At 41.7% G+C, this 13,952-nt stretch overlaps 1 protein-coding gene across 18 annotated transcripts in view; it reads left to right on the forward strand.

Moving 5' to 3' along the window:
• The window catches only part of LOC118512741 (G-protein coupled receptor 52), a 40,030-nt gene extending 26,445 nt beyond the window's left edge, over positions 1-13,585 (forward strand). For 9 of the 18 annotated variants that reach the window (XM_036057615.1, XM_036057618.1, XM_036057616.1 and 6 more), the window contains exons 3-6: positions 3,636-4,172; positions 4,239-4,497; positions 5,989-5,997; positions 8,008-13,585. In XM_036057615.1, the coding sequence (XP_035913508.1) occupies positions 4,004-4,172; positions 4,239-4,497; positions 5,989-5,997; positions 8,008-8,584 (1,014 nt within the window). In that variant the 5' untranslated portion in view covers positions 3,636-4,003 and the 3' untranslated portion in view covers positions 8,585-13,585. The remainder of the gene's footprint in view (positions 1-3,635; positions 4,173-4,238; positions 4,498-5,988; positions 5,998-8,007) is intronic. The other 9 variants (XM_036057624.1, XM_036057626.1, XM_036057620.1 and 6 more) reach the window with 3 other exon arrangements.
• The last annotated feature ends 367 nt before the right edge of the window (positions 13,586-13,952 follow it).

Here is a 13,952-nt window from a genome sequence, read left to right on the forward strand (position 1 = left end):
TTCGTTTATTTTTTTTTTCTTTTTCTAGTTCTTTCTTTTCTTCTTTTTTCCTATTTATGTTCTACTTTTCTCCTTTCATCAACTGAGTTTTCCTTATTTTGAACACCAAATTTCCCATCGCTTTATTACTCTCTTTTGTTTTGTTCCACTTTTATAAAAAAAAGTTTTTTGTCTCTTTAATCGTACTCATTTGCTAATATGTTACCATCCGTTTCATGAACGAATGTCTTATGTTCTTAACCTTAACTTTGTGTTCTTTTTCCCTCTAATCTAATCTGGTTAGCAAGAATTTTATATAATATTTTTGTTTTCGGAAATGTATGAGTCTCTATTGCTTTACAATCACCGCTCCAATTTTTCCTTGTTTTTTTTTCTATTTGTGTTCTTTCTTTGTTAATTTAATTACTCTTTTTTGTTTTAAAGTTTTGTTCTGTTAATTTTTTATGGTTTGTATTGGTTTATGTATATCGATACACTATTTTTTTCTTCTACCCAATAACTTTCTTTTTTGTGAAAAATATCTCGTCTTATAATTTCAAAAGAGTCAATACAATATCTAACCTCAAACATGGTTAACCTACCACTGCATGCATGTATCGTTCACCCCATTTTATCATTCCTATTTCTAAGGGCATAGGATGGTCTCCCAGCGTTACACCAACCAACTCCGATTGGCACAATCACAACACGTGTTTACATTCACAGGTTGTTTCCTCCTTACATCATGTCATATGCAAAATCGATACACCAACCCACCATTGAAACAAGCCGGCGTGGATTTTACACCATAAAATTGGCTAGCTGATTAGCCGGCCCGGACCGTACCGTTACCATTTCCACTAACAATTGCCGTACCATTTCCCAGCCCAACTACCAACAAATGTGTCCCACCCAGCGTGTGTTGCGCTCGGGTCCAAATCGATCGGTTTTGCTCCGCAATCGATCGAAGAAAGGCATTCGCTTGTGCACCAACTTCAACCGCGGTAACCGTTTATCATATGCAAAATTTCGGTTCGGTATCCTCGAAGGACTTCATGTCGACAAGTTGTTTTGTAGCATGGATTTGAAGCGCACACATGCACAGCTGCTAACAAGGACGAATGTCGATTGTGTGACATGTCTATCTGGGCTGCTGAATTTCGCAAATATCGATGTAAATCGCGCGGGCCAGAGAGAGAAAAATAGAAGGAGGGATAAACACGATCTGTGCCACGATTGCAATCAAACGGTTCGCACATCGTATTCCCAAATCACATTTTGCTTCCAAGCCAAGCCTGTCAGCAAATGGGAAGCTTTATTTATGACGTTTGAGTCGTTTGGGCTATTTGCTATTGGCGTGGTGAGCAGAGCGATTCTGTTCCCTCATGATAAGTGACGCGGTGATACATTCGCTATCGTTTTGATGGTGAATATTAGAGAAGAAAAAACACACACCGCCACCTGCGCGTGATGACCTTGGGAAGGGTGAGAACATATTTTTGATGCGATACAGGGGCGGTTTTCTGTACGTTTTTGCTATCGGTCGTCCGCGTGCTGCTGCGTTCAATGTCAAATGGAGACGCCTGGTAGTTTACGCGCAGGCGGAATTGCACCTCTCGGGTGTATGTGGGGTTGGAATTTTATGAGCCCAGCTGGCAGCTGGTTTGAAAGCCGGGTGTGGAGGGTGGATATTAAATCAGCTTGCAGGATATGATGGTGTATTTTTATGGGGTAAAATTCATTTCCTTTGAAATTCGTTTTTCATACTCATTTACTCAGTACGGGTTTGATTGCTTAGCACCGCTTGTTTATTTGATTATCGAGTGCAATAGAAAAGCTCGTAAAATTATTGATTTTAATATAAATAAACGCGTGGGGTTTGCTTTTTGTTCCTCTATTTGTTCTGCTTAATATCTTACTCAGCTTGTTCTTAAGCATACCGCGTCCAGCTTAATTCGTTCTCGTTATCGTTCACCCAGCCAGCTGCAATCCTTCATAATCATTCTTCCATGGAAATGAGCCTTCGCCGGGTAGCAAAGTATTCCCCTAGTACACATTTTACATGCGCGTGCCAGAATGCAATAAAATCATACCATCCAGATCGATGCTTGCCCCAACACCAGCGGTGACGCGTGCTCAAAGTCCTTTTACACGTTACCCCGCACGGCACAGTTAATGTAAAGCGCTTGTGGCGTGTGCGTTTACTTCAACTACTTTCTTTCTTTTTCTCTCTCTCTCTCTCTCTCTCTCTCTCTCTCTCGTTCTGTCACCTTTTCCGTCCTGTTTACTGAATAGGATTGGGAGTGCATTGGTACGACCAGGTACTAGCATCCTGGACCGTGGTAGGCAAAACGGTGGCATGAATAATTTAACAATTATACAATTGCATTTAATACCGGCCGTTCATTAAGTGCTTTTGAACCGGAAACGGCGCTTTTCCGTTCACTACTAGCACTGGCCGGCGAGGCTAGGTAAATGCAATTGCACCCTTTTTACATAGCGGGTCCCCACCGGACTTATCGACGCTTTTGGAGAGATTTTTATCGCTACCGGTGGAATATTTATTCGCACCATAATTACAATGATTTACAATGTGTTGCGATGATTAAGGCTCTGGGAGATGATTTCAACCCAGTTAGAAAGGGGTGACTGAAAAGAAAAAAAAATGAAAATGTTTGCCAACAATTGCTTTCCACTTATTATTTTCCTAATTTCTTTATTCGACTCGAAGGAATTTTTAAAGACAAAATAAAAATGTAGACCACTTGGTTCACAATTCGTAGTAATTTCCCAAAACGTTGGCCCGACATTAATGATGATGAGCTGTCTGGTCAAATGACGGTGCCAGATGTGTCTTTTTTGTGGTCTTTGGAGACATCAAACATGCAAACGGGTGACCATCAAGGTACAATGTCCTCCTGAGGTGGGTCCTCCAACGGGCCACTCGCGTGCTTCTCACTGAAGGTGTGATACTAACCCCGGACCAAATGGACAGAGCGTATTATTTCACCATTGCACGAAACACAAACCGAATTGCCGAAATGTTTGCTGTTTGTGATGATGAAAATTGAGCACGTACCGAATGGGTGCGTGTTTTGGGCCGGCACGTGCAATTAATGATTTTTTGGGAAACTATTTGAATGGCCACTGGGGAACCCAATGACTTTTCAATTATGGTATCTTGCTATAAAAACGAATTGCGGTAGTACATTTCTCTATGGCAACTACAATGTAGTAGAATTTGCTTTTAATGTCTCTAAATTCTCTTTAATTCACACACAATCGTAAGGGATCAATCATTAAAAATCAATTAAAACAATTAGTACACTTTGTACATTAGTTTTTGCTTTTGCTGTATCTTGTATATTAGTATTTTTAATTCTTGTTGTATGTGTTATTATGAACCTAAGCAGAAAGAGAGATAGATTTTAAATACTTAAAATTATGTTGTAAACTTCAACAGTAACATCTTGTTCAATGTGTACAAGCATGAGATTAAAAGTTAAGATCTGAAACAAAAACAGTTTTTCATAATTTCATCGAACGTCCGGGAGCAATCAAAACCTCTATCTCTTAGTATACTACTCTTACTAAATATAACAAAATACTTAATTAAAGATTTGAGTAAATCTTTTTTTCCATTTCCTTTTCCACAGATCTGCTGTGTTGTTAATTTTTAATGCGACCACCCAAAACCGCAGAAAAATCAAACGTTCTTCCATTCAAACACCATTTAAACGTTTTAGTACAATTGTACTAAAACCAACGCCGCAGTTCATCTCTCGCTAGTTTGTGCACGAACGATGAGCTTATAATCTACAGGACGGTGTTCAGCAATAGATGAGCAGCTGTTTGTCCCATCGCTTTAACGTTACCCATCGACCACCGGCGAATCAACAGCACGAGCGCACGGACAGCGACGACGGTTCGAGCTAGTACGCATTGTGCCCATCGCCGACGCCACGTCATGACCGGATGTGAGGTAATCCCGGATCCGGTGACGCAGTGATGCGGCGTGGGTGCAATGCTTATCTCGCCCGTCTCTGTTTCAGGAGTTACGATGCATGGGCTGAGTCACCTACAAACCGGCTCAACCCTGGAGGCGCTCACGCAGGCCACGATCATCCTCATCCTAGCGGTCGCCATCGTCATCTCGAACCTCATCGTAGTAGCTACATATCTTAACTTTAAGGGTAAGCTTTCCGGGCAGTTCCTTCCCTCGGCGTAAATCGATACTCTAAGCCTATCGGTCATTGCAGGTCCCCATGAGGTTATCAACTATTATCTACTGTCGCTAGCAGTGGCCGATCTGCTGTGCGGTCTGTTCATCGTATCGCTCTCGGTCTATCCCGCATTCAGTGGAGAATGGATCTATGGGGATGTGGTGTGCCGGATGGTCGGCTACCTGGAGGTAACGCTCTGGTCCATCTCGGTCTACACCTTCATGTGGATCTCGGTCGATCGGTATCTGGCAGTGCGGAAGCCACTGCGGTACGAAACGATCCAAACCAAAACCAGGTAAATGTTGCCCTTCCGCGTCACCGTGGCGCTCGAGGCCAAACCAAAACCAAAAGCCTCCAATACCTATTGTCGTCTAGATTCCGCGTGTGCGTGCGTGTGTGTGTTTATAGATGTCCACCAATTTGGCGCATACCAACAAAGTACCCAAGCAAAGCGCCCACTCAATACACCACCCCAACCACCCAACAACCCACACACACACACAAACACAGTGTTTGACTTCCTGAGCCCCTGAGGTTGGGCTACCCTGACTGTGGCCCGCCACTCCCCGAACACCATCGCACTTTGGTGTGACTGTTTCGTTGTTGTACTCGTGCGCGCGAATGTGTTTGTATGAGTGTGCGCGTGTGTGTGTGTGCGTGCGTGTTTGTGCATATGATTTGATTGTGTGTACTAAACGGCGTGATGTACTACTAGTACCTGTATGATGTAGTTGTGTAATGTACACTCACACTGTGTGGTTTTTCCTTCCGTTTCTCTTGATTTAACTTTAACCCAACTTTTCGTTTTCCTCAATATCACACTGTTTTGATGATGATGGACACGTGAATGTGATGTGGTTTGATGTTTTGTTAGTACAAACACAAACAAACAAACGGTTCCGTTACTAACTGCTTGATACCAAAGTTGTTTATGGTTTTTAGAGTTTTGCTATATAAAAAACACTCTGTTCAATTTATCTTGCGTATGCCGATCAAAATCAAGAATCGTTTAACTTCTTGATCATGATTTCAAAAAAAAAATTCTTAAGAGTTTCCCCTCATCCTTTTTTTTACGATCCGTTTGTTGTTGGTTGGGAAAATGTTGGATGTTGTTTTTCGTTTTTCTCTAACCTTTATTACTTCGGTTTTTATCGTCCAGCTCTCGTTGTTCTGGACATTTGTATCCTTATCCCCCGTTTGTTGTTGCAGTTTTGTTGGTTTTCTGCCCCCCCTTCTCCAGCAACCCAGTTTGTTCCGTATCTTATTTGAATCTTTCTCTTTCTCTTCCGTTCCGTTCCCATGGTACCACTACCTTCCCAACATCCGGTCGGTTCATCCGCGACCGAACTTGTATGGCAAACTTTTATGGCATCCTATTTGCACCGCGCCCGGTTGCGGTTGATCTCGCAACCCAACTTTCCTCTCTCGCGGTGATTGGGCGCTACTCGCCCCCCCAAAATCCGCGTGTTGGCCATCTTACATCTAACACACACACACACTCACATCCACACACACACACACATAATACACCCAAAATCTAACCAATTGCCATCTTGTGATTGCATCCTCATCCCCATTGACATCATCGACATACCGTTCCTATTGCATACGCATACGTGCGTATCTGTGTGTGTGTGTGTGTATGTGTCTGTGTGTCTGTGTGTTTGTTTGTATGTGTGCGCACGAGAGAGAGAGCGAGAACCCCGAAAGAACGGAAGAACCCTTTATTGATCGATGTTTGTTCGTGTGTGATGTTCTACCTCCCCAAAAAAATACTAATATCTAGGAATGGAAGGTTTGAATACTTTAGCCAGTTGATTACTAATTTTTGTTTCTTATTCTTTCTTACCTATCCTTCTGTTTTGAGCGAAAAAAAAAGCATTTTTTGTTTCTTTCTCCTCCCTGTAAATATATACTTGGGCTGCATTTGGCTAGGAATATTATTGGTTTTGTTTTATACCTTTATACTTTGGCATACAAATCGTTCGCTTTTCTGTAAGTGCCTTTCGGTAACGAACACAACATGGTAGAAAGCGCCTTTTTTCTATTTTTGTTTTGCTAACTACTGTCCTCCCAATGTAATTTAGTCTTTGTTTTCCTTAATGTAGATACAGTTTTTATTTAGTTTTTATACTACTGCTACTACTAACACTCCAAGGTAGATTTGAATGAACGTAGATGATGTATAGGTAGTGTAGATCGTTTTAGCACAAGCACACTTACACCTTGCTACTATGAATCGATATGTGTACATAAACTCTTGGCTAACACGCATTTCCTTTCCTTTCGGATCTAATTCACGTAGTTATTGCAGCGGAATCATGTTTCCTTTTTTCTGTAGCTCCTCATTATACCCAGACAAAAATTTACTAATAATAAAGCTTTGTGCAGCAGTTAATTTTTTAATTTCCATATAATGTACCATAATTTGCTATAAATTTTTCATTTACTTTCACATTAGCACACACACACATAGCAATTTAGAGCAAATGAAACAGATGGCAAAGGCAAACATGACTACTTGAAAGTATCGCTAGCAGATGATGTCTCTAAGCATTGTTGTTGATTTAGCAAAGATGAAATATTTGAAAACTTTCTAAGCTGATCAAATAACGCCTAACACCTTAATCTCCATGGTCAGCTTAGTAAGATTTCCAATACGTGGTGCCATAAGCATTTTTGTACATTGATGAGTTTCTATGTTTATAGCATCGTGTGTGCGTTTACTATGTCATCTGCTATAAAAAATAATAAAATCATCTGCTCTTGATACGATCAACTGGAAACGATTGCCTTGTCAACTGATTAAAAATTGTACAGTAACAGTAAATTGAAAATTAAATAATTCTAACCGAAGTAAATCCAGATTTTACTCAACTGATTTATAGCAAGCGATAAAAAAATTCTCCAAACAACCTAAACTATAATTATAAATGATCAATTGTAATAAATATACCAACAAGTAAAAAAGGAATAATTCATGGAATATCGGCAAACGATGTGGGTGATATTGCTAAAAAAGCATCGAACAGTAGTATGAGTTAACTAAAAAAGCTATAAAATTAAGATACTAACAGAATACAGCCATTCAGTGACTCTAGCTAAATTGAGAGAATCATTCCCTTCACTGATAGAAGAATTTTTCCCACAAGACATACTTATCCAGTTAGTATCCCAATCCTACAGACTAGAAACTCAACCAGTTACTTAACCGCCAACTCAACTCATCTCCCCCCCCTCTCTCTTCCCGTTCATGTACAACCGCTTAGAACAGTGCTACAAACTCCACCATACACCAGCTAAATGCTTAGCAAAATTGATTAGATATGTATGTTGTCGGTAAATGTTGCATTCCGTACTGGCACGTGCATGGCTGCGCACCACGTAAACGTTTGTTGCGACACGCAGCCCGGGCAGCCCATGGCATGGCCAGCTCCGTTTTGTTGTGTAGTAGCGCCACGCGTAGATGCTGTTGTGCTTGCCACCAACCAACCTACCAACTAACCTCACCCACCACAACCGCCGTCGGGGTTTGACTGACGCTTCCATTATGTTGTATATCCCGTATGTTTGAAGCCTTAAGCCCGTATATTTTGACCCGTACCGTATATACCTGGGAGTTTTGAATATACGCTAGTGACTAGTGCGCTAAGAGCACTCGGAAACCGACCCAACTAACGGATCCAAAACGCTTCTTCTCGCTTCTCTTCTCCATCTCGGTTTCCCCCATTGCCTCCAAACTCTTCCACCCCACTTCATCCCGTTGCCCAAACCAAACCTTGTCCAAACCTTCCCGTCCCTAAAGATGCCAATGCTGGATGGCGTTCACGTGGATCTCGGCAGCCATGCTTTGCTGTCCACCGCTGCTCGGCTACAACGAGGCCAACTACAGTAAAACCACCAACATCTGTATGCTCGAGTGGGGCAACATGGCGGCTTATAGCGCAACGCTGGCAATCCTAGTCCTGGGGCCGAGTGTCATCTCGATCGTCTACAACTACGGCTACATCTTCACGATGATGCGCAAAGTGCGATCGGGTGCACCGATCCACGATAAGGAGTACGCCACGGCGCTCGCCGAGAACCTAGCGAACCCCAGTCACTGCATGTCGTTCGCATTGGTGTTTTCCTTCTGGATCTCGTGGGCACCGTACATCGGGCTGCGGATCTACGAGCTCGTCTCGGGGGAAACGATCGACAATCCGCTCCTACACTTCGGCGCGGTCTGGATCGGCATCCTCAACTCGTTCTGGAAGATCATCATCATGACGAGCATGTCGCAACAGTTCCGGCTGCTGGTACGGTTGCTCTTCCTCACCATCTGCTGCAAGACGAAGGGCCGGCTGCAGGCCGAACTGATCGGGCTCGATCCGGACGACTAGGGTTGGCACTTTTCTTCGCCAGCTTGCCAAGCTGCACCCGAACGATCGTACAATCACGTTTACAAAACTTTGTGCTATTAACACGGACGGATGACGACGGGGACGATGAGGTGGCGCCCAACAGTTAGACTCGGGTGGCGACGCTCCAAAACTCCAAACTGCACGCTTTTAATCGGCAGGGTATCGATAAGGTACGCTAGGCAACCTAGGCAACATAGGCAAAAGCCGCTTAAAGGGCGTTAGGCATCTTGAAGCAAATCTGAAGCATGTCTACGGGACCGGCTTCAGAAGCAGTAGGAGCATTGTATCTTACATTATACAAACAAAACTCATTACCGTACTCTTCTATATACACAATATAAATACGTGCGTGTTTAACCCCGGTTACCCGTTTTACTTCACGTAGGCTATATAGGAGAACGATCTTTAAAAATGCATACAGCGCTAGATCAGATGGTAGATCAGGAGGAAGGTACAATGCTAGCTACTATTACTACTACTACTACCACTACGACTACTACCACCACCACTACAACAACACCGATTTGAACCGATCTGCGTGTGCTGATTAGCTGTTTGCTAGTTCGCTCTTTAGTGCACCGCTGTTTTGCGACCGCCGTTTGATGGACGTTTGCTTGTCTAGAACGCGGCCGCAAACATGCCGACAGCTGACAAAACAAAAAACCTTCAATTACATTGCTACAAACTGTGGGCTGTGGGTAATTACCAGGCGAGAAAAAACAGGAGGAAAATCGGGCAACCCTACTATGACAAAACCGTGAACAATCAATCTTGTCTCGAAACGTAAATAAGCTGAAAACGTACATAAGTGGAGAAGTAAAAATGTTTGAGTGTTTCCTACCAGGAAAACCAGGATACTAACCTTTGAGTGAGACAGTCAGGCGGTGGCGTTTGTTTTTTTATGGAGCACATCTTGCCATAATGGCCGGCTCCACCAGTTCGACGGAAGGTGTTTGTTAAGGTTGAAGAGAAGAAATTAAATAAGTAAACCAAAAACCGAAGACACACACACACAATTTCAGGGCTCACCATCGATACATATTGATCGAATCTATAAGGTATCGAAATGAAAAGCACGAAGAAGAAGGAGAAGACAAATTAATAACAGCATACAAGGGAAAATACCGAATATATGACAGAGTAGCGCAAAGCGCGATACACATTTAAGGTAAAAAAAAAAGCTACACTTCTTGCAAACACATGCCAAAAGGAAAAACAAAGCAAAAGGCAATAAATGGGAATGCTCTTGTAGTGTAATAAGTAAAGGAGAAAAAGATACAAAAGCAGAAATAATTAGCCGCTATTATGAAGCAAGCTTTCAAGCACGCTTGCTCAAAGAAGGTAATAAAGCAGACAAACAAACTGAAGAAAAGGTAGAACACAACAGCAGAAGAGGCGCAAGAGGGATGCCGACACTCATGTGCATGTGTTACCTTTTTCTAGATTTTTAAACGAGTGAGATTAAAAAACCAACGTAATCGTAATACTAAGTGTGCACACGTGGAATGAAGAATTCGGAGAGTCGGAGCGATTGGAAGGCATCTGTCAAGTGGAGTGTTACATAGCACCCTTAACTTGGCATGGCGTGAAGAATTGAATGTGTGAGGTGACATTTGTTAGACAAAATGGAAGCTAAGCAGACAGACACGCAGCTGCTTCGTGTCGTGGAGTAGTAGCGAGGTGTTATACTTAGAAAACACAACAAATCGAAATACTATGTTTAATGGTCAAGATCTCATCGTTAGAGCAGATCACGTTTAGAGCATGGGCAAACAACGCTAGCATCGCTGGAGGTTGGTTTTGAGTTTTCCCTGTCATCGAAGCAATAATCTCCTTCCCAATCTCCCATATTTGTCCCTCAGCAGCCACTTTATCCGAGGGGGAGGTAAGGTAAGGCGAGAGAATGGCATTGTTATTCACACAGAGCAAGTGGACAGCAAGTCGGGTCGTGGCGTTTGTACATAGGAGATAGGAGTTAGCACCGGGTTTAGGGCTTTCGTTTCCTGTGCCGATTTTCTTAGTGCTTCACCTACGACTACGAATTAGTTGATGCTGAAGGAAAAAAAACGAGAGTTCTCTCCGTTATCTTCAATATAGTTTAATACACTTTAGACGATTTAAAAAAAAGTAAGTAATTTTATTAGTACACCAATTGTTACCACTCGCAACCCACAGAACACACAGGAGTAACAACGAATTGTTAAGCCCGGTTTAACCAAAGAGCTTTCCGTTTTGCTGAAACCCGACTGTAGACATCCTTCGGCAAGGAGTAGAAATAAAGCGTAGGCTAAACATTATTTAATCGTAAGTTCGTTAACGTTTCGTACAAAAAGGTTTGTTCATACTGTAGCGAGAAACAAAAATCCGGACGACGACGAGGGAAGAAGCAGAAGATAAGATGAGACAGAAAACAGAAAAACCAAAACACCAGGATTGCGGATTGGTAAACACAGGTAACATACACACACATGAAAAAAAAAAACGCTACTAAGGATAGAGAATCGAACCCGGTAGTAGTAAACGGAATATGTCAAAGTTAAGTATGCAATAAGACACGTTCGCTTAACGCCTCACAATCGTTGAAGCGGGTGTAGTGTGCGCGTTTGAGTGTGCAAATCTAGTAAGAGAAAGAAAGAAAAGAAAAACAGGGATCTTTCCTTAGCAAATTGTTCAAGCATTCCTTTAACACTTGTTTGTAAGCAGAGAGAGAAACAAAGTTTAGAGCACGTGGGGATGGGAAAACCAAACGGTCAAGAAGTGTGTGTGTGTGTGTGTGTTGAGCGAAGCGATCACAGTTGGATTGAATGCGTCCTTCCAATGCGTTTACTAACCAGCCTACTACTACTACTACTATAACTATTACTACTGCGACTACTACCACCGCGATCACCAATTATTGCTATCCCTCCAATTACTTAGTCGATCAGGCATTAGGAAAGGATCAAGTTGCGTTACGATCAGCCCCTATAGTTTTGGATATTATACTACACGGGTCGCGAACCTAAATCTGCTCCCCCAAGCCCTCCCTTTCCCCCCCCCCCCCCCCCATCTCATTCACCCATTAACCAGTCTGTACTGTCATGGTTTTGGCATATATGTTTCCACAAGGCCTACACACACAATTAAGCAGCAGCAGCAGCAGGGATCCGAGTTCGCTAGAAGGAAAACTAAAACCGTTTCTCCTAATTCCGCGATAAAATTATTATGGCTACATGCGCTACACGCTCAAGCACTGAACCGACCATAATATACCGGTCAGCTCTCTTAGTGTAGTGTCAGTGGTTGTCAGCGCAGCGAACGCGCGCGTTGTTAGATTAGCGAGAACAGAAGAAATTACACCGAACGCAGCTCTCCGATGAGATCGAAACCCCCAGGTTGTTGAATGGTAAAGGCACTGCCCGTCCCGAGTGATGGCAAAGCAGCAAAAACAGAAAATGACATGCCAGACAAACAATAACTCGCTCAACGAAACCAAAGCAAGCACGAGGAGAACGCGAACGAGTCGATGCGTTTTAAACGATCTCGAAGCTCCCGGTTTTTGGCAGATAAAACTCAATTTTAAGCTACACACCCCCTTCTCCTGTTCGGTCATTCGGCAGCATCTGAGCAGGACGAACCGAGCTAAATGTTGGATTCGTTTTAAGCAATCTCCAAGCCGTGTGGAGGTGGATGTGTTTTAAGCTGTTTAATCATGTACCAGCAACCAGCTCTCAACCTATAATCGGACGTTTGAAAATAAAAAAACCACTATGTACTACACCATTTGACAGCATCGTTTTAAAAACAAACCCCATCTTCTCACTGTTTGAAATGTCACCGTTAATAGGCTGTTGCCGATCTGTGCCGACCGGCCTTTGCTTGTTGTAGAACAGTTGGACAAACTGTTCCACTACCGATGATTAGTCTAGTTGATGGGAAATTCGGAAAATTGTGACAGTTTTTTGTGGTTGTGTCGGGTGCTTTTCACAGTAATTCTGGCACGCCTGTGACGGCATTAGGCTCCGCGATATGTATTCCAATATACTGCTTCAGGTCGTAGACTAGTGTTCACAAAGAAAAAAAAAAAACACACGCAGACACACAGAGACACAAAAATTGGTCGTGATTACTCCGTTCACGTTTAGTATATACATACCCATATATATATACATAATATTAGCCGGTTAATAGAATTGCTCAGCTCAGATCGGTGGATTGGAAAACAAGTGTTTATTTGTTTATTTATTTTTTGGATGAACGTAATTGGGGGCGACTTTATTAAGCAAAGCAAACAATCTCGATGGATCGACACAACAAATCGTCGAAATTTAATCTCATTGGCTATTGATACTTGTAAACGAAAAATATTTCAGTAGTAGCGCGGCTAAACTTAGTGCTAAAGCAATCAAACAGATGCTTCATTTTTCTACACACTGTTCTGATGTTTATTTTATTCTTGTTTTCTGTTACCATTTGTTTAAGTTCGTGTCTTGAATTGGTTTCGATTATTTTGTTTATTTTTTCGTTTGTTTTGTTTTTTATCTAACTTTCTTCCTGTATACTTGTAGTTACAAGTTTTGTATAATTTCTCTCATTTTCCTATTTAGTTTAGAAAATTTTTATATTAAATTTTAAGTTAAACTACATACAATTTTTATTTCATACACCAGCAGTCGCAAATGCTGTAGATTCTTGTACTTAGGTATCGTCGCTTGATTGGTGAAGCGATGATGAGTAGCAAGAGTATAGAAAACCAAGTTAAGCAAAACTATGTACAAGAGTAATGTGAAGGCATGCAAAACAAAATCACAAAAGAACAAATTAACAAATGCAAAAAAAAAACAAACAAGCAAATCCAACAAAGCGACACATGTACACGTTGTAGACGCTTCCGTATATTCAATTACAAATGGGAATAAAAACTACAAAACGGTGTGTAGCATTGCAGCAGCAGCTGCCGCAACAGCAGCAGTAGACATGTACCATGTAATTCAAAATCTAGAATATTGCAAACTGGCTGTTCCATCATCTAGCATGAAATGAAAACAAAACAAACAAAAAACCACGGAGGAAAGAAAAGAGAAAAAAAACTTGTGACGAATGATGTCCAGATTTTTTAATTTATAATAAACCATTTCCAAATAAAAAAACATACAAAAAAAGACAACTTGACTTTTTTATAAGATATGGCCAACAAAATATCACATTTCAGATTTCAGAGCTTTAGTACACATAAAACGTTTTCCGAAAAGAAATTTCTACCGTCAACAATCCTACAAATTGATTATTTTATTGAGAATTTTATTATTACAGTTTTGCATGTGTTCAACAGTGAAATTCAAATTTGAAAAACCGCCATGTTACCTTT

Source organism: Anopheles stephensi, chromosome 3 (assembly GCF_013141755.1).
Source record: "Anopheles stephensi strain Indian chromosome 3, UCI_ANSTEP_V1.0, whole genome shotgun sequence".
NCBI lineage: Eukaryota > Metazoa > Arthropoda > Insecta > Diptera > Culicidae > Anopheles > Anopheles stephensi.